At 43.8% G+C, this 21,054-nt stretch overlaps 1 protein-coding gene and 1 long non-coding RNA gene across 9 annotated transcripts in view; one reads left to right on the top strand and one right to left on the bottom strand.

Annotated features, from left to right (window-relative positions):
• Positions 1-21,054, top strand: part of utrn (utrophin) — a 153,595-nt gene that overhangs the window by 56,538 nt on the left and 76,003 nt on the right. Inside the window, exon 1 of one of the 8 annotated variants that reach the window (XM_035618482.2) lies at positions 3,390-3,721. The exons of the other annotated variants lie outside the window; for them this stretch is intronic. Coding sequence (XP_035474375.1) covers positions 3,575-3,721 — 147 coding nt within the window. The 5' untranslated portion in view covers positions 3,390-3,574. Of the gene's footprint in view, positions 1-3,389; positions 3,722-21,054 lie in introns of those variants that run through there. 8 annotated transcript variants of the gene reach the window in all.
• Positions 17,632-20,770, bottom strand: LOC118290674. Its single transcript, XR_004786474.2, has 3 exons — positions 20,665-20,770; positions 19,164-19,220; positions 17,632-18,309 (listed from the first exon to the last, which is right to left on the bottom strand). It is a non-coding gene; the product is annotated as an uncharacterized LOC118290674 (long non-coding RNA).

Genomic DNA, 21,054 nt, shown 5'->3' with positions numbered 1-21,054 from the left:
TTTGATTGTTGGTCTTCGGATAAGTTCCTTGTCCTTGTAAAAAAAAAAACACTGCAAAGTCATACATCATTCGGAACCTAAAGCTTCAGTCCAACAGCAGCATTGTTGGTGTGGTTATCTTGAATGCCACGGTGCTTTTTGTCAGTTGTCCAATTGTTTAAAAACAGGCCAAGGTTATAGAGAAAAATGACCACAAATTAGAGCATGGACGGTCACACAAAGATTTCTAAGAATTTATTAACTTGGGGTGAACTTGAGGCTTTTGCAGCTCATTTTTGAGGCCCGGCCGGATTTGGTTTGCATCTAATGTGATTATGATAATTTGGAAGAAATTGATATTAATATCACATTCCAGATTAATGGTATCAAACATAATCCATCATTTAAAGCACACAAATGTTTTACTGTTGGACTTTTTTCCAAAAGAGTCTGTCAAAGTCATCTCAGAGGTCCTGAGGTGCTGTGTGTGGTAAATGTGGTTATAAATCAAGAAATGGAGGCACACCAGCATTTTGGGGGAGCTGTCTTAATTTGTTATATTCCTTTTATTGGCTTTTTTTAAAAACTCCTTTTTTCTCTCATTTCCTTCATTCAGTCTCAGTTGGAGTTGAAATGAATGGATGGCACCTACGTTTAGAAAGTGAGTTGATGAAACAGAGGCTGACATAGTGCTAACGATTTGACTGCTCTGTGTCGAGTTACTTTAATCAGAAATCTTGGCCACAGGTCAATGTGATTCTGGCTGCTGTTTTCATACTAAGCCCACAACTGTTGAGTGATCACTGATCAGTACTTAAAAAAACATTTGTGGCATTAACTGAACGCTCCTGGAAAGTTAAAGGCTGTAATGATGAATTGATTTTCTGTAATCTCATAGAATATCATATGTTGCTCATAGTGGGGGCGGGTATAATATGTTGGTATATATGGTATTTAATTCCCTTGACAATACCACGCCACACGTGTGCAGTGCACCCACATGTTGTGGAACCTTTAGCTCTAATGGCTTCGTGCAGAAAAATGCAAAGGTGCACACGGCTTCAAATGGTGCTTTTATCAAGCCTGCGTCGTCTGTGTTTGTTTGTGGGCTTTAGACGTGTGTGTGTGCGTGTGTGTGTTCACGTACATGCCTCCCACAACTTCTCAGTCGGGGCCTGGTTCTCAACATTTCCCCCCTTGTAATTCCCCGCAATACAGTCGCTGCTCGGTGGGAGGACTTGAAATGGACGCTGTATGAAGTTTAACCTTGTCTAATCAGAGCACTTCACTAAGCTTACCATGATCCTTTCTCTCAGTTGTGTATGTGTGTGTGTGCACAAGCCTGTTGGTAAACGACGATTATCCTAGCTGGCTGGGTCGGTAAGCTGCATGTTGGTATAAAGGCATGTTTATTTGTGTTCATTTATTTGTGCTCAGCCTCGGAGTCCCCCCCCCCCTTATCTGCACAATCTGTCGCTACATGCAGGTACCGAGTGCTGTAATGCGTCCCGCTGTGCTAACGCTGCATAACCCGCTTGTGTATGTGTGCGTCAGTTTGTGCTCATTCTATAAGTATGAGTCACAGATACGGGGAACCGTCGGTGTGAAACGCGCCGCTCTTGGCCGATACGGAGGTTTTTCATCCTCACTTCAAATAAACGCCTCTTGTCTCTCGTCTGGGAGAGAGCGGGCGTTTTTTCAGCAGCATTTCAAGGAAAAGTCCAACGGAGAGCATTACAGAGAATATGCATATATTTTTAAAATACCCACCTGTGCGTAATACTGGTTGGTCAGCGACTTTGCAAAGAGCCGAGCAACTCTTTTTATGATAATAGCTGCTGATTGTGCACCTACAGTATCTCTGCTTTTACCCGCCTCTCTTCCTCTGCCCTTTCGTCTCTTGATGTCATCTTGTGCGTCTCTGACAGATTGATTCTCTAAAGATTTTGCGTTTTTTTCTGCCCTGGTAAAAGATGCCTATGAGCATTTGATCTTGCCTTGACTGAATCTTCCTACCTGAAGATCTTCTGCTCAAGCTTTTCCTTTTCTTTTACGCTGCCCTTTTCCGGTAAGGTCTCCCTTATTTCTTCTCAGGGAATTTTTTTGAAAGCTGCGTTTGGCTCGGACGAAGACTAAATCGAGGACGACACATAACACATGCCCACCTCCCCACAGAGAATGTGGCGAGAAACATTAAACATTAAAATGTTCTTCCTGGCTGGGCGCAGCTGAAGGTCGGTGCCTCAAGCTTAAGGTGATGAGGGCACCACAAATTATAATTTGTCACAAAAACTACGTAGGTAGGTTTTGGGAACGATCACGGCTTAGGTTGAAATGCAGGGTTTATTTTTTTACATGTCGACTGTCTCCATAATGTAGAGCGGCAACAGTTAGACGATTAGTAATCGATTACTAAATTAATCGCCAACTATTTTGATAATCGAAATTCTGATGATTTCCGCCTGTTAAATGTGAATATTTTCCGGTTTCGTTGCTCCTCTATGACAGGAAACAAAATATCTTTAGTGTGTGGTGCTGTGGTAGTGTTCCAGCTGTCCGTCACCAACATCCGTCACGTAGAAAATGAATGGGACTGTTACTTCCAGGAACCCTCCATGCCTGAAAAGACTCCTCCCTCTCTGTAGCCCTGTTCTCTCTCTGTGTGTGTGTGTGCTCTCGCTCAGTATTTCTCTCTCTCTCTTTTGCTTTTTTCTCCTTGTCCGTCTCGCTCATTGATCTATTCGATGCCTTGTGTAGTGTCATTCTCCCTTCACGGCAGAGGAAGTGTTTTTTTGTCTCTTACACTACTGCTTTTGATTTCTCTCTCTCTCTCTCTCTCTTTCTGTGATCCCAAAGGATTTGTGTATCTCTCCCTCTGTCTGTCTCTCTCTCTCTCTCTCTCTCTCCCCCCCTTTCTTTCTCTTACTCGTTCCTTCTCTCTCTCTCTCCCCCTCTCTCTGGATCAGTCAAAAGTGAGCCGCGTACGAGCAGCTGCTCTTCTCGTCCGGTGCAACTCGTGCCTTTCTCTTCCAGCTCGCTGGCACTTTTCCACTCTTCTCTCCCTGTTGATTTTTTTTTCTCTTCCTCCCTCTTTCTCTTCTTCCTCATCTTCCTCGTCTTCCTCCTCCCTTTCTTCCATCACCCTCCTCTGACTCTGCAGGGTGGCGTCACAAGTGATTTGTTTGACTCTCCTCTGGCTCTCTCGCTGTCGGGTTGCGCGTGTAAATGTCCGCGTGGAAGAGAAAGTGAGTGTCTTCTCTCGTCCTGCTCTCCCGCATCATCGCGTGTGTGTGTGTGTGTGTGTGTGTGTGTGTGTGTGTGTGTGTGAGTGTGTGTGCATGCTGAGAGTGGTCTGTTTATAAAGAGAGAGAGAGTGAGAGAGAGAGAGCTTACTGAGGCTGCGCTCAGTGTGTAGTTTGTGTGTGTATGTGACGTAGGGGCATGAGCTGAGTAGGTTTGCAAGTGTGTGCGTGTTTCTCTCTCTCTCTCTCTGTGCATGTGTGTGTGCGCATCACATCAGCTTGGCTGGGGTCTGGTCGGCTGGCTCGGGAGAGGGAGAGGGAGAACAATATGAGCGGGGTAGGGCAGTGCTAGCATGCGGACCAGGAGCAGGCTGCTGCAGACTTGTAGCCGTCTTAAGATGATGGCCATGGTCCGGACCTCCCTCCAGAAAGTGGTGGTCTTCCTACACAGGCTCCAGAGGATGGCCATCTCCTCGCCGCGCTACCAGAAACTCTGCAAGGTACGTGGACTCCGAGAGAGAGAGGGAGCAGGCTGGAGAACAGAGAGTTTCTTATTTTCTTTTTTTTTTTTTCTTCCTTTTTCTAAATTTGATGGAAATCTGGAAATGTGATGGAGATATCAGCATGACAAACTTTTATTGTGTCGTTTTTTTTGCCAGAGGCTTTCGGATGAGTTCTTGAGATTGTTTTTTGCAAATTTAAAAGCTCTTTGTGATTCTGCGTTTGCCTGTCGGCAGATAGTTTTTTGCAAGATCTGTGTTTTTTTTTCCCATTGTAGAAGTCCTTTATTTTATAAGTCAGTAGAGAGTCACCAAGTTGTCTGTATCTTCCTCATCCATTATTTGTACTCTATTTTTTTTTTTTTAAATTCGTGAGTCATTTGGTTGTCAAGACTTTCTGTTCCATGTTGTTTTGGGAACTTGTCACCGCCTCATACTCTGTATAAAGTATATATATATTTTTAAACCCCCACTGACTTAAGGAGTTTGGCACTTGTCCTGCATAGCAAATAATGGTGTGCGTGCGTGCGTGCGTGCGTGCGTGCGTGCATGATTTGTATCTTTGTTGGTTTTGAAGTGAGTTTTGACTTTATAGCTGTTCTGAGTCTTTGCTCTGTGAGAATCCTTGTAACAGGATATATTCTGTTAGTAAAAGAAGACTTTAGTTGCTCAGTGGGAAGTACTGATGGAAGTTTGCACTTTAATAGCTGTAATTAATGATCAAGCCTCTTAATGAAAGTTATTACCTGTCTTTTAAATCACCTGAAATCTCTCACACACTCACAGCTGAGCATATTTCTCCCACATATCAATTCATTTGAAAAAAGAACCGGAACAGATTGTGTGGTTGATGTTTAATGACAAAACAGAGACAGTTACATCGCTCTGTAACCTGTTACAGCTGTTTGTCAGCTGTATTGATTTCACCTTCAGAGAACACGACCACTGGTGTGTGGTGGACTTGGTGTCATTTTGTCCTGTTGATCATCATCGATCGCTGAATCTTCTTCGCCGTCTCTCATGCGTTGCACAACATCATTGACCCGCTCTCCGAGAGTCAGGGGGCAGAGCGGACCAGCTGTCGACATTTGACAGCACTAAGCACAGAATGAGGTAGAGGGAGAGACTAATGCGCCAGAGCGGTTTTCAATCATCCCGAAACAAACTTGTGGTGGTTCAACTTAATCCACCGATAATCCATAAATCCATCTCTCTTTAGTGTCCTGCCCCTTTTTTTCTACTGCGTGTATTTGGTTGTTGGTCAAAATCTCTCTTGTATTTTTTTTTGCTAAAGACAGATTGCCGGTAAAGTCTGTTACAGTATTTGACAGGTTTTGCTTGCACCTCTAGTCTCGTGAGAAGATAAATACACAATGCAACAGAGAGACAGCACAAGGACAAGTTTGGTATTAAAAAAAAAAACAAGCACGAGAGAGCAACAACCGGAGCAGCACATTCTCAGTTATTTATCACGGTGGATCCTGCTGGTTTTTACCATTACCCAAGTAAAATCTGATCTTTTCTGCTGTCTTGCACATGTACAGTATCTGCACGATAATCACCTGCTCGTTCCCCCGCTGTGAACTTATTCAAGTCTGGAGTAAAATCGCTCTTTTGGCTCCCTTCAGCGTCCTCAGAGGCGGGACCTTCCTGGATTGCGTCCCTGTCTGTGGGAGACATCCGTCATTCCACACTCGATTACCGTCCCCTTGGGCTGCATCAGTCATTCCGGCTTCGTTTGGCCCTCCCTTTGGGGAATCAGTAATGCCGGGCTTGTCCTGCCTCCCTGGGGCGCACTCACCGCCCGCCAGACTGGAACAGTGAGTCGCCGATGATGGATTTGCTCGGGGCTCACCCTGTTGGGTTTGGCCGTTCCTGCGGTTTTAGGACGGCGCCGGTCCTGAAACAGCCCCCACCTGGCCATCGTCCGATTTTAGATTATAATGTATGTGAATATACAAGTGGCCCTTATTTAAGCTGATACGTATCGATTCAAACTAAATTAACCACTGGAATTACTGTGAGTGGGGGGAAAACGATTTGAGAGCAGTTATGAAATGCAGTTTTTCTGGAGAATTTTTCTACTAGCTGAAAAAAAAAAGGGGGCCCATAAGTAAGTTCTGGGCGATGCCACTGACCACGTCAACAATTCTTCTCGACATCAGGCCCTCTGACATAAAGGGCCTATATATAAGGTGCAGGCTGTATTTCATCCTTGGCAGTCCAATTAAGCCGCAAAGACAAGCTTATCTTTTAAGACATATTGACCTCCATCATATTGGTCCTCACTCCGTCTCCCACTGGCAGGACAGAGCGGAGTGACCGCTGTGCCAGCCCACCGAGCTATGAATGATGGGAAGTTCATAAAATCCACTGAATCATGACCTTTTTAGTTGTCTTTTTTTCCATTCATTGTTCTTCAATGGCAGCTTTTTTTGGGGGTTGTGGGGGGGGTTCCCCGTGCCCCTTTAACAGCACTCATTATGTTGATTTATAATACTGAGCTTTTCAGGCTTTTGCGAGCATCTCGGCCATTTAACTTGAAGTGTTTTTAGAATTGCATCTATTATCTGCTGCGTAAATTGTTTTCTTCTCCCACTTTCCCAATTCAAAACATTAATGTTTAATGGGGTTGTACGCTATTAGAGCAATTTCACATACATACAGTGTTACCCCAGGCTTTGTTTATGTATATGGTCCTTGAGGGCATTTATCCCACACAAAGAATCACACACATTTCCATTAAAAATGGCAGCTCAAAAAAGGCCCTTTAAAGTAAATGAGAGGTTCACTGAATCCCTGTAAGCTCCCGATTGTTTCTTTTTGTCTTCCGCGACCCTTGTGACCTTTGTCTATGTTTGCATGAGTTGTGAGGAGCGCGACTGGTGAGGTTATACCGAGTCATACTGAGGGGCCTGGACAACTCATTTTATCTCCTCTCTGTCGCCGAGTCTCTCTGTGTGTAATCACTAGCTGAGAATTGGCCGAAGGGCCCATCTCTCTCCTGAGGACTGTCCTCCTACTCTCATTACTCCTACTGGGTGTGTACGTACGTACGTACGTATGCACGTGCGTGTTTGTGTGCGCGCGTGTGATTTCAGAATCAGCCCTAAAGCGGTGACGATGTGGAGTCAGCGCTTGTCTTTCCCACTGTTTGTCTGGCAACTGCTTTGGCCTTTGGGCTCAACACTCCTTCCACCTTTCGCCCCTGGCTCACTGCTTCCCCCATGGACAGGTGACTCAGGCTTGGGCATGGAGCCCAGCTGGCTGACCTCCCCGTCCTTGAGCTCCACCAGGGTCCCTTTTGGTTATCAGCAAGTGTTAGCTTTCACAATTGGAGCCTCAGGTGCAACCATGACCCCCCCCCCCTCAGTTACCTGGCTCACAGTCAAATCATAGATATTTCCTTTTGTGCACGCTTAGACCAATTTACTGTACAGACACGCATGCCCACGATGCACTCTCTCCCATACACAACACGTGCATGCACACATTTACATTGACAAGCACAACGTATACACACGTACTCCACGGCTAGCCCGAAGAATGATTCACATGCGGGAGAATTATGAGGGAACAGATTCATAAATCCAGATCATTTAAATTCATCAGGACTGTATTCGGGGAGAGAGAGAGCAGGAACAATAAAAGTAACTGAAGACCGGAATCTGCTCCCAATCAACATTACATGTAAATCGCCGGCAGATGGACTTACTATCGGCAGTTGTGGTGATTTGAAGCAGCTCTTAGATCACTTCTACAGCCCCGGTGTTAAGCTGCTCTCCTGTTCTCAATTGCCGCTACCGCAGAAAGTGACTGTTCGATTACGACGAGATGAGGAGACGAGGACTGAGAAACATATCGCGGAACTCCATCTGGTATTAGGTGAAATTTGTAATACAATTCATTTGATATTAGTAGATGCAAATAGAAATGGAGACCAAGACCTCCCTGTCCCCCTCCTCTCTCTCCTATCTACATCCTGCGTTGTCTCTCCCATTTACAGTAAACCCATTTATTGAGCCAGTAATGCATGTGCGTGTGATGGGTTTGTGTTTCGGTGCACTATAGCAGTGGATTGTGTGCGCACATTTCCATTAGTGCCTTTCAGACAGGCCCCCGACAGCAAGCTAAAACTGCTTATGCCTTTGCGGGTTTGCCATCAGATATGGACTCAGGCTCGGGTCATGTGATGGTCAGAGTAAACATCTCTGAATAGCCAGGAAGGAAGAGAGAGACCGAGGGAGAGACTCACATTGAAGAGTGTTTATAATATATTTGCATTCATATTGCTGAGATGACAATCACAGTTCTCTGTACTGGTGAGATATCATGATCAAAATGTTTGATCTAGTCAATAATTTTCCCTTTCAGTGTGATGATTCATTATATTTAAGAAATGATGAGCCCTTTGGCAAATGAAGCCCGATCTTTACTGGACATTTTTGAATTCTGGTGAGTTACATGTGTTTAAGGCTTGAGCCAGGAAAAGAAAGGGCTAATAAAGGCTAGACTCAGGTGGGAACTGATTGCCTGGCTTTCTCTAAAGTTTTAAGGAAAAATTGGAGCTGGTCAGTTCCTTTTTCAACTCACTAATCAACCAGTCATATGTCGTTCGTGTTCATCCTTGTACAGACCGAAATGTAAAATCAAGAACCTGTGGTTGTAGGGGGAGCTCTGACCAATAGATACATTTTACGATTGTACCAACACAACACAAACAATAACTACTGTGAGTGGATTCATATCAGAAAACATCTAAACAATGAACGTAATGTGTATTCTTTTTTTTAGCGCTTGACTTGCTAAAAGTTACCGAGGTGCTCGATCCAGCTGTCCGAGAACACTTGTTTGTCTTCAGACAGCAGACCCGGCCAGAACTCTCCAACTCATCTGACATCATGATCTACGGCCGGCCGAGCCTGCCCGAGCTGGATCACACCAGAGTCCAGACAGGATAGAGATTACGGTGTCCTGCGGTCTCAGTGGACACGAGGCAAATATACATTGTGATGCGTTCAGCTCCGTCTCCTCGTTCCCATTCTTCGGTGCTATGCCACGGCCGTCCCTCGGTCCAATGGAGCAGAATTACTGTAGAAATAAAATGTAAAAGTACAGAAAGATTTGTATAGAGTTACCAAGAAATAGAGAGAAGAGGAGATGCATTGGCCTGGGAGGCAGTGAGAGGCAGGAGGCAGTCAAGCTTTCTCTCTCCCACCTTCAGCGTTGACCGCACTGCCTGCCAGAGCGAGTCGGGGGGCGAAACGGGGGGCGTCCTAAGTGGAGGAAATAAAATGAGAGGTGCAATCATTTTTTCTTTGTGCTCCTCCTTCTATTCTTGGTCTGACAATGAATCTACTTTTACAAGGCCAGCGTTCCGCACCTCCACCACAGTCCCACCCTGACACCATCTACGTGTTAGCTCACAAGCGCAATATACACTGACTCGCCGTGTTTATTGTGCTTTCACTCCGTGTACACGGGCCTGTGAACCTCTGTGGAGACATGACGCGGTTTAATTCACGGCCAAACACAAACCCACTCCATCAGTCTTACACAGCCAGTCAGTAAAATCCGGATTGATCCAATTACTGCTCAATAGATTTTACCTCCAAATTGTATTGCTTTTTATCCCATTCACACTCTTACTCACTCTTACTTCTCTTTGACCCTCCCTCGATTTACCTGCATCAACTTTAACGCTGTCTTTCTCTCCTTCGTGATTCTCTCCTGCCTTTGGCCATTTTTCCTCTCACGTCAAGGATAATTAATCCTTTAAAAAAGAGGTTGCACATTTGCTGAGAGATAATGTCTGCTCCTGCTACGTGTCAGTGGTTCGGTGTTTTGTGTCAGTCGCTCACTGAGCCCCAATGATTCTGTTTTTTGTCTGTTTTGTGGAAGACACAGGGCATATTCTAGGGATTTATAACTCTGCAAATCCCTTATTCACTGCTGAGCAACTGTCTTCATTTTGCGGTCGTTCCGCTTCTGAATTTTGCCCTTTCTTTGGAAACTTAACCTTGATCAAATAACCCACCTTGTCGACTCTTCATACAATCACACAAAATGGAAAAAAGAGTTGTGAACTAAGTAAGTTTAAAAGCCACACTCCCTTTACTGTACCGGTGTTCTTCCTCTCCTGTTCCTCTCTGTACCAATTTCCCTAATGCCACTCCTCAGTAAACCATATGCGGCATATGCTCTGGCTCATATCGCCCTCTTTCTATTTATGCAGTCATCTGCTCTTTGCATGCCACTCCTAAATCATTCATGCACTCCCTCTTTTCCTCCCATCCTCCGAAAACGGCCCAACCTTTCCTCGAGTCTCAGACAGATGGCTTACATGCGACTTGAGCTTGCCGCGTTGCCACGCTTACGAAGCAGATCACTACGTGCGGCTAAAACATTGATCAGGTGCTTTTTTCTTTTTCTTTTTTTCTGACACAGCATCCTCAAATTATGCAGGGTCAGATCCTCGGAGGCCCGGTTTCCATCACTGAACTACGCCCACTCACACATCATACGTGATTCGCCTTAATAGTTGGGTGCAAGTTTGCGTTTGATCTTTTGTAGGTCTGTGCTCCTTCCTCGATGGGTTCATGCATGTTGCAAATGTTTCCTTTTCCCTTTTCCTAAAAATAAGGAATATCTTTCAGGAAGTTCAAATCAAAATACTGACAAGACGATCTTATTTAGGAAATAATGAGGAAAAGCAAAAGCCAAATGGTGGGAGTAAAAGCAGGAAAGTGGGCAGAAAGAAGAACAAGAATAACGTGATGAACATTTTCTGTGTGTACTGGTAAAAAGATTAGGACAGTGCGTTGAGCATTACCCAGAGAGGTAAATACTGTGATGCGGCAAAAACAAAAAGCAACTGAAAATGGTTTGCACGGTTATATCACAGGGAGATTAAAGATAATTCGTGCTATATATAGTCTTTAATCTGCAGGAGGGTACAACCAGCTTGAAAAGCCAGAGTCAGATGCCACAGTAGAAAAACAACCGAGTGAAATTGCTGGGGGGGAAGAATTTGATTGGTGTGATGGGTAGTCATATTTGCTGCTCTGAAACATCGAGCCGAGTTTGTTTAAAATCCTAACTTTGCCCAAAGGAGTTCTTGCTCTTGTGCTTTCTGCGCCGAGCGGTTCTGAGTAAAACTAAAAAGACATGTTAAATCAGAAAGGTCCTTTACACATAACGTGGCTTGGCTAGAAGATTAGACACGAGACGGCTCAGTTCCTTACGGGAGATATTCAGGAACATTGCGGGGGGGATCAGAGATGACGGGAGGGCAGTTCAGTGTGAGCAAAGAAAATGTTTGTGACAGACAGTCCAACGTGAGCCTCGACCTGAGTGGTACCTTCACACACCGGACCACAGACATGAAAGGAAACTCTGAGCAGTCAGATGTGAGGAGGAATGAAACTGATTCATGAAAGCGCTGCCAGTGTTGGTGTTCATTGGTTCAGCATATTTCATACTTATCATCCAAATGTTTGGGGGGGGGGCATGTGCAAGAATGTTCACAAACATATGACAGAAAATAAAATGGCACCCATATGCATTTTTTTGGTCTAAGAGTTAGACATTCAGGGAGTAGAGAACATTGACTAAAGGAGAGGATTTTTGTGACAAGAGGAAGTGTTTATTGGATCTGGAGAAAGGGAGGGAGCGGCGGAGAGAAAGAGCCCGAAGACATGGAGAAACTGAACACTGACAGAAGAAGAAGAAGCGGTCAATAGAAGTGTACATCAGGGCCTAATCGAGGGTCAACGGAGAGACAGTCACACGAACACAAACATAGAATCGCGCACACTGTCCAGAATCGATCCGGCGGCTCATTTTCATTCTAAAGGGATATTCTCAGATCATTTGTTGCTGCAGTACATGAATGACTTCATTACCTCGTGCCTCGCCTCCCAGTGTGGACGGAGGACACATTTGTCCAGTGTACAAACAGGTAGATGTTGCGCAGTGTCTCCCTCTCTTCATTTTTTTCTAATTCTTCAGTGTCTGTAGGTGCGTGAAAGTGCACGTGTGAGCTTGTGCCAGTGTGTCTCCACTAAATATCATCGGGATTAGCACCGGGGGCTTAATTAAAAAGCAATTACCTTTCGTCGCTGTGGGCAACACTACGTAGAGCAGCTTGACTAATCTGGTGAACGGTGTGAGGGACCCTTGGCGTGCAACACACACACACACACACACACACACACACAAATTGTGCAATTGTCTGCAGAATTGAAGGAGGATTAAAACAATTGTTAATTAGTGAAATGGGGCGGAGGCTGGGAGAGTGGAGGAGGGGCAGGCATCCTGCCCCGACCTCTGCCTCCCATAGCCAACGTGTGTCTATTTCTGAGGTTAAAGGATCAAATTGTGTATCCGGAACTAAATGAATTGTCCGTGATGGACTTGTTTGCATGCTCTCTCTCATTCTTTCTCTCCCCCTTTCTCTTTGTCAGCGCCCCTCTTTCTCGAAAATCCTAAAAAAGGTTAGCAGAGTTAGCACCAGAGCTAATCTTGTAATTTTAAAGCTCCAATTAGATAATGCTAATGACACTAATTAGATAATCTCTATGGGACTCACTGCAAAGTGTCCTTGAAGAACCCTGTGCGCTCGACGCAACAGAGGGGAATCTGCCGAAAAAAGGTGTTTGTGTGTGTGTGTTCCCTTGTAAAAATTGCTATGTAGATGAGCATTTTTGAAAATTTGGCCTATGTGGAAATTTGGGGAAAGATTTTGCCGATCCACTTTGTCGGTTGAAGTTTAAGTGGAGGAAATGCAGTCACTTATCTGTGATTGTAAGGACTCAATGTTCTCACAGTAATAGGCAAAACACGGGAAGACTCGTGTTGGTCCTCAGGTCGACTTGAGTACAGGCTCAGGGTCATATCAAAAATGATCAGTAGACGGTTTCTGATTCTGAATTCCCTGGGGTGAATTCAAGGTGTGTGTGTGTGTGTGTGTGTGTGTGTGTGTGTGTGTGTGTGTGTGTGTGTGTGTGTGTGTGTGTGTGTGTGTGTGTGTGTGTGTGTGTGTGTGTGTGTGTGTGTGTGTGTGTGTGTGTGTGTGTGTGTGTGTGTGTGTGTGTGTGTGTGTGTGTTTATCCTCTGTGTTGATTTGTGGTAGTTCATCAAGATTTAATTTGGGATTGATGTTATCCGTCCCGGTGAGAGACCATTAATTACCACCAACCGCTCTGGGTAAAGCACACAACACATGCACAGGAGCGCGCCTCTACACCCGGCTGACGTGTCATTACTGTCCTCTCTCCCCTTTCCATCACTGCCGCTATTTATAGTCCATTCGAGGCCCCGCCCTGCCAGACATCGGCATGCAGCTAAATGACTGACAGGTCAATCGACGAGGACGCCCGATCCCTCTTGACTCTCTCCTTCCTTACCGTTGACCTTCCATCTGATATCACCTCTGTCTGACTGTCTCGCTTCACTTTGTTCCGACTGTGTGTGGCCATAACTCGCTTAGTCAGGAGGATGGCCTCACAACCCGCTGTTAAATGTTCCCTTTCACTCACAGAGGGGATGTGGGTCATAAAACGCTCTTTAACCCTGACCTTTGTATCTTTATGTGTGCTGGGCTGTCAATTTTTATTCCAATTTTTATCAAACAGTTAAGGTGTGTGGGAGTATTTGATCTGTAGTCAGCTGTTCGTGTTCAAAATTCTCTCTTACCAGTCATCGTAGATTTGAAGAATTTTGGGTCAGGTTACGTAAGGTTAGAATGTTTGATGATGTTTGCTGACATCGTGAAAATGTAGCAACTTGAATTATACACCGGATTTAAGGATTTAAGATTGAAATTCTATGTTTGTTGACATTTGTTTTAGCTAGATTTTTTTGACAGTGACAGCATATACCCTATCTATGCTGCATATATAGATACATTTCTAACGAGCAGTACGCTTTGACATCTTCCCAGAAATTAATTTTGACTTTTGAGTCGCAGTAAAATATACTGAAATAGCCACACAACATTATAATTCTAATAGTGCTGTGCAAATAAACTGCAACAAAAGAAAAGTCTTGAAATATCTTCACTTTTTTAGGTAGTACATTGTTGTTAAAGGTTATTTGGTTTCAAGGGCACCTGTCGCAAGCCCCGAATCAACTTAATTCCACTCCACAGTTTGATAGAACCGCTCCACATATGCTGCCACGGTATTAAATTCATATAACATTTGACAAAAACGGACCAAACACCTAAAACCAGCTCAACAGTCCTCCGTTTGTTCCCTTTGTCATCGTGGCTTCACTGACAATGTCTCTGCTCCCGTCTGTCTCCTTCTCCGTTTGGCTGGAAGATGCATTCGTGCCCCGGAGTTTGGCTCCACTCACCACTCACTCTCCATCAATCGTAGCGCTCAGTCGCCTGTTAGCACCACAGAGATATTTATTCTCTTCTTATCCACCCGCTCTATCTTAGAGCTTTGCAGACTTCCCTTCCCTGTGCCTTCGTAAAACATTTGTTTGCTCTTCTACCGTGTGTGCCCAAGTGGTTGTCGTGTTCCGCGGGAAATGTATGTTTTAAAAAAAACAACACACTTTATGAAGACAGCCCTACATGGCAAATTAAGTGGAGTAGCTCAAATGACACTGAACTTTTCATGTGGGATCCGAAGCGGTTTCCAGGCCATGTGGGATACTATATATAATCCTTACAATATGTACTGGGTCTGCTTGAGGTCTCCCCTCAGTTCAAAGTGGCCGTAAATTCTTACAGTACTCAGGTAGATGTCTCGCAATCAGCCGCCCACCGCAACACAAAGAGTTGCTGTTTGTGAATACTGTATCTGAGCCTCATACCGAAGTAACCATGCCACTGTGCGACGGAAAACAAGCTTGCACCTGTGATATTTTTTGCTCTGGTTACGAACCAAACTTGTGATGAAAGTTCAAAACTCGGAACTTTGCCACTGAGAGTTCAGCCAACCCTGTCACCTCACACTTGATCTTATTTCAATCCTGAGCAAGATCCAAGACTCATTCACTTGATACAGCAGCATGCTATCAAGGGGCTGTCGGTAGTAATAAGTGTCTGTACGGAAAGAGTGAGAGCATTAACACGGCGTGGGCTCCATTGTGATGGGTTACAATTCTATGCGGTTGGCAAGGATTAACCCATAATGCTTGTTGCCATGACAGTGTCACTTACAGCCCTTTGAAAGAGGAAAAGGAGCAGAGAGTGGGAGGTGGGCGGGAGGAGAAGAAAAGGAAAAAATAATGAAGGAACGTGATGAAAAAGAAAGTGATGTCATCTCACCCTACACATGCGGAGGTATACAGTAGTGAGGTAGAGCTAAAGAAGAGCACGTTTGTGTAAAGGGGGTGCGTTACGGTCGGCCGCACAAAACTTCGCTGAGGTTCCTGTGCCACCTCACCAATGCGTCGTGGAACAAGATAACGTCTTACCAGCCCTCTTTTGGCCAAATGTCCTCATCTTCCTTTATCACATAATGAAACCTTGCAACGTCCTTGATGTGTGCTGAACATTGCACCTTTGCCACAGTCTGGTTTTATCGTCACTCGACTAATGTTTTGGTCGGTGAACCAAATTTGAGTGCATTCATTTTTTTTTTCCAGCCATAACAAGCACTCCCTAGAAGCAGTAGCAGAGGCTTATCAGAAATGTCTGCAAGTCAGGGGCCAGAAAGCTCAGGAAAGGAGTGACCTGAGTGCACACAATCAATCTGAGTTAAGTGATTTACGAGGCAAATAATTCTAAAGCAAAAAAAAAAGAGTCAGAATGCCAGTAAAGAGAAGAGACATCATTCATAATCATTTACAGGCTGGCTTCAGGAGGCTTTTCGTTGATCATTCCCAGCATTTGAAATCTCTGGTGCAGATATTTTAATGACATGAATAATGACAAAACTGGCCTGCACTGAATGGCATGCATCAAAGTAATTGTATCCGTCTTCAGTGATTGTTATTTCTATGCTTACGATCTAAGTTGTTGTTGTTCTTTAAACGGAATGGCGGCAGTGTTCATCTCTCGGATGTTCCAAAAGAAAAACACTTCCTGTTGGTCTCCGTTGTTGTGCATATACACAATAAGCAGGTGACTGGCGATTTTGATGATCTGCTGTTGTAAAAATACAAAAAATACAGTAGACTGCACTTAAATGTGAATCCACAATGAATTGAAATGTCCAAATCTCTGGTGGAGATTGTTTTGCTGCCATGACGCCCTTTCAACCATATGAAACAGGTCTGATGCTGATTGGATGGCTCCCAAAATACCAGAGATGTGTTTTCCCGGTAGCGTGAGGGATATTAGGCTGATGTGCTGTGTATTGCTTCTGGAAACTGCACACATAAAGGGACTGGGGGACAAATAGTCACTCTAATGGAAGATGGCCTCAGGCTGTACTCAGTCTTTTGTGATTGTGTTTTATTCACTTCTATTCTCCAATTTCAGTATAGAGCAATCACACAAGGCAATGCAGTTTTTCTCTTTTCGTCTCTGTCGCTTTTTCTTACAAGTTTCTTTCCCCAGACATGTCACTCATCACCTGTTTTCCAAGTTCACTAGTTTGCCTTAATAAACTATCGCGCGCGCACACACACACACACACACACACACACACACACACACACACACACACACACACACACACACACACACACACACACAGGCACTCAGCTGTGTTTGTGACGGAACAGACTGGATTGATAAATGGTTGAGACAGTCGACAGACAGACTTGGTGTATGTAACCCTGACACAGTTGAGACGTCACATACACTCTGTCTCTATTTCCGTTGATTTTCTCTTTTCTCTCTCCCTCCCTCGTTCTCTCTCTCTCTCTCTCTCTGGACGCAGTGTACCCGGGCGCCTCGCTAATGCTTGACTGACATTTCAATGTGGCTGCTTTGTTTATTACGGCGGAAATTGTGTCAAACCGTTACGTACTTTACTGGAAATGACTAAAACGGCAGTTGTATTGTACGCATCAGCTGCTTAAAGGGCTCACTGTAATGTTTGTATTTTTTCTTTTTCTTAAGCGAGATATGAACTGACAAGATTGGCAAAGAAAATCTGGTCATACTTAATTATCAACATAGATTTTGTTTTTAAAAATGCAAATGCTTGTAGTGTGTCAGAGAAGCCGATACATGCGTGTTAATGTGATTTTGTGTTTATTGTCTATGCATGGTGGCTGCGCCTCAGCCGCCTTGGGGAATCTTATGATTAGATTTGACTTAGCAGTGTGATTTGCAGCATCTCAGATGTTTCACTCTTCATGTGTGCATTGCTTTATGTTCTACGGAAACGTATTTGGAAAGAAAGCAGCACCCACGGTAACACTGACAGTTCAACCAAGAAACATAAAACGAGTTTTTTGATCCATTTTTCATGGTCCCATATTTTATTTGATCTCCTCAAATAGACACGTTTGCAGCATTGTTTGTGAAAAGAAAAAATTGCCATTTAGGAAAACATTTTAATTATCATAGAGCTAATTCTCAGTACAAGTAGTTCCTTTTGCCAATAAAGTATGAATGACTCATCGTTGGCTTACTCTTGCTTCCCTCCTACTACAGCGTGTGCAAGCTGCTTTTAGTTATTGTACATGAAAAGACTCATTTTGCTGCCTCTGATTATAGTATTATTCCCTCTCTAAACTTGGCTGCCCTGCTCCCCTTACTCAAGGACTCACCGTCTAGCTATTTCTCTCTCCTCCTCCTCTTCCTCATCATCTCCCGCTCTCAGCAGAGGATTGTCTCAATGAGGAATAATAATAATATTTTTTTCATTTCCGCCTTGAGGTATCTTTCATTTTTGCTTTGATGTTGAAGGTTAAGACGAGGTGAGTTGTCCTGCTGTTTTTCTGTGGCATAGTGTCTAGTTTTATTCAATCATCTTAATGATAGTAGTAAGTGCTACATATTTCTGTTGGCGGGGGAGATTACTGTGGGCGGTTTTCCTATATTCAGTTGATGTTTGATTCATTAAACCTTTTTGATACTGATTAGAAATATCTCATGCTCAAGTGAGTTGATTATTGATTATTTTTAAGCCACCCAATTTGTACAAACAGCATATGAACTCAAATTTCTCTCTCTGGCGATTATGAGATCAGAACCAATCTACCATGACAATTACTCAACATCTTCTCGAAAAAATATTATGAAAATAATACACACAATCTCCAGCTGTAATCACTCTCTGAAATATAGCAGTGCACCATGCCATTCTCTTTCATAATTTCCTACTTCATTTTCATAAATTGATGGTATAGATGACAATAAAAAGCTAGCATCAGTCAGACTAACAATCACACTGTACAACACAAACACTGTACAAACGTTTTATTACCAGTTAGGGTGGATGTTCTGTTCCTTCAGTTTATTTTCCTAAAAAATGTATACAGCATTTTCCGGTAGAAATCGGAAACTTATAATTTGTCCTTACTGTGTTGCGGTGCTGAATCTTTGCCTCCGCAGGAACACTTTTCACAATCAAAACAAGTGAACAAGTGGAGAGAGAGAGAGATGAGCCTCATCGCACATTTCCCAAAGCTTTTAGAGCACATCTTTTCAGTTGGAAATCGATACTGGCTACCTTGGAGAAAAGAAGAAGAAAAAAAATCTCTGTATTACGGACGCATCACTCTGGAACCATTGCGTTTAGTACATTTGCCCTGTGTGAAATACACTTGTCTGTCTCATGTGCGCTGATGTGTGCATGTGTGATAGAGATGGAGCTCTCAGTATGGGCTGCTGTCATCATGATGTCGCTTTTGAAACCTTGCCGCAACCTATGTGATCGGTGTTAGATTGTTGGATGTTATGTGGAGAGTGTGTGTCTGGGTTTGGGTGTGTGCATGGGCATGCGTGTGTGTGCATGCGTGGCTGTGAGTTTGCTTGAGGCGATTTGCTTGCATGATTTAGAGATCGGGCTTTAAGTCAAGCCAATTACTGCATCACAACTCTGCAGTCAGGGTTAAGTGGGCTAACAGAGAGGCATGAGGCGTAAATCACATGCTGCCGTCAGACTCAAAGTGGGTTTGATGACAGTCATGGCAGCGGAGGGGCGGAGAAAAAGGAAAAAGTGCTGAGTCGGAACCTTGAATTTGGTTATAAAAAATATAATCAAGTAATATTCCCTTTTTGAAGTTTCATCCAATCAGATTGTTGAGTGGAGATACCCTCGATGTCGATGGTAACTCAGTTCCCCCCCCCCCCCCCCCCCCCCCCCCCCCGCCTCGATTCTTTTTACTCACACTGTTCTTTCTGTTGTTGGCCGACTCGGTCAGTGCCATCACATGGAGAATACATATTTAAGAAGTGTGTTTGTTTTGAAATACTTGTGATGGTAAACATCTATCACCAGGATGTCCTGGATTCTTCAAAGCCTGTTATTATTTCATTATTTTCCAGCCTGAAAAAAAATAAAAAAAGATCTCAGCCACATACTGGGTTCTGTTACAGAGGCTGGTATCTTGAGGGAGGACGGCTCAGTAGTTCAGGCTTCTTAAGAAAAAGGAAAAAGAGAGGAATTGTATTAGCACACAGTATGACACAGCTGCACAAGGAGCTGCCCTGACCATACAAAGCAGACTGACCCTTTATGGTTTTGTACAGTGTGTTAAGAACTCTGAAAGGCACGACGACAGAACGTGTTTTCCATGTGAAGTGGATTGAAACACAAAAGTAGATTATGGGTAGATATTCAAAACTCGCCTCCCACCAATGATGAATCACATTCCTGGACTTAAAGCATCTCTGACTCTCTCATTCTTTCCGTCTCACTTATTCTGTGTCATTAAAATGAATTTTAAAATGTCTCATGTTGTAGCCACTGCAGCTACGGTGCGTCATACATTAACTTTCAGTACGGTATATAGCTGCTTTCAGACATCCTGAACATTCCCAGAGGGGCTGTATGTGAGGAAGCAAATGTCCCCAAATGTTGCCATGGTCATTTTCAGGAACCGTTCCGACAATTCCCCTATTATAACTCCTGGAAAATGTCAAAGTGAGGAGTCATGGCGAGCGAGTGGGCGCTCTACCCAAGCACCACCCTTCGCCTCAATGTTGGAAATTTTCCCGTCTGACTCGGACAATCTCTTGCCGTGTTCTTGTTCATGTCTGAAAAAAGCTTATGCGTGTTGGCACTATAAACTTTTTAGCTTCCGTCTTATTCTTGGCCGGTTGCTGTTGTCTCTGAAGCTTCTGTCGCAGGACACTATATAACGCTATCAAGTCAACAGAAAGAAACTTTTTTATCAGTCATGTTCTTCTCGGTTCTATTCCGTTAATAATGAAGCTGATAAAGGTACAGCGGTCTGGAGGAGGGTTAATTGGGAATCAAAAGGTGAGCAGCTGCTGACACAACTCAAACCCACAAGCACTAAATAGATGCAAATCACAGGCATGAAAATGGATCTTAGCGGTCATCTCACACTCATCCCCAGATGGATGTTACTGCCAATTAAGGGGGTCCGCATTAAATATTCTGATGCATGACTAAGCATGTTCTATGTTGAACAGCTCATCATCGCTGTAAGATGTGACGTAAGACATGAGAGGGGATGGATATGACATCGAGAGAAGCACTCAAGAAATGGGCTTATGTCTTCAGCGTAACCAATACCCAATAATCCAGCAGTGTTATTTTTGCCTAGTGGATTTAGCAATTCAAGGGGCATGGAAATGTCCGGCCCACTTTGATATCTCATCAACTACATTATCGTGAAAACAAGACGTCCATGTCCCCGGATTAATCCTATCTAAAACAATTCTCTAAAAAAAAAAAAGTATCACTGTATGTCTCCGTTGATTCTGCATCACACTTCAGATCTGTTGTTTTTCGCATTCATACAATTCTGTGTATTATTGATGTGTCAGACCGTGCCTTTCTCTCTGTTTGATTTGATCAACAAGATTAATTTATATAATCATAATGATGTCTAACCTCTGCGAAGTGTACGGGGCTTTTCGCAGCGTATCGAACTAATGAGAACATATGTTTATGAACAACTGCATATTTCAGAAATCGCTTTAGTTTGCCATAATCGGTCAGGCCTTTCATCTCTCGCTCTTGCTGCTTTTGAATATGCGTTTCCTCATCGAGGCAGATCAAAGGCACCACTTACAGATTAAAAAGAAGATAGTGTGTGTGTGGGTGTGTGTGTGTGTGTGTGCCCATGCTGGTGAATACGCATCACAAAAAAAGAACATCTAAGGGAACAGTGAAATCAGTCCCCTCTTTTCTGTGTTTATCACTTTTTATCTGTTTGTCTTAATCCTTATCAAACTTTACTACGCAGCTACCAGCTTAAATTATTACACATGTGAAACACTC

The sequence above is a fragment of the Scophthalmus maximus genome, chromosome 18, assembly GCF_022379125.1.
Source record: "Scophthalmus maximus strain ysfricsl-2021 chromosome 18, ASM2237912v1, whole genome shotgun sequence".
Classification (NCBI taxonomy): Eukaryota; Metazoa; Chordata; class Actinopteri; order Pleuronectiformes; family Scophthalmidae; genus Scophthalmus; species Scophthalmus maximus.
This window is presented reverse-complemented; position numbering and strand designations above follow the sequence as displayed.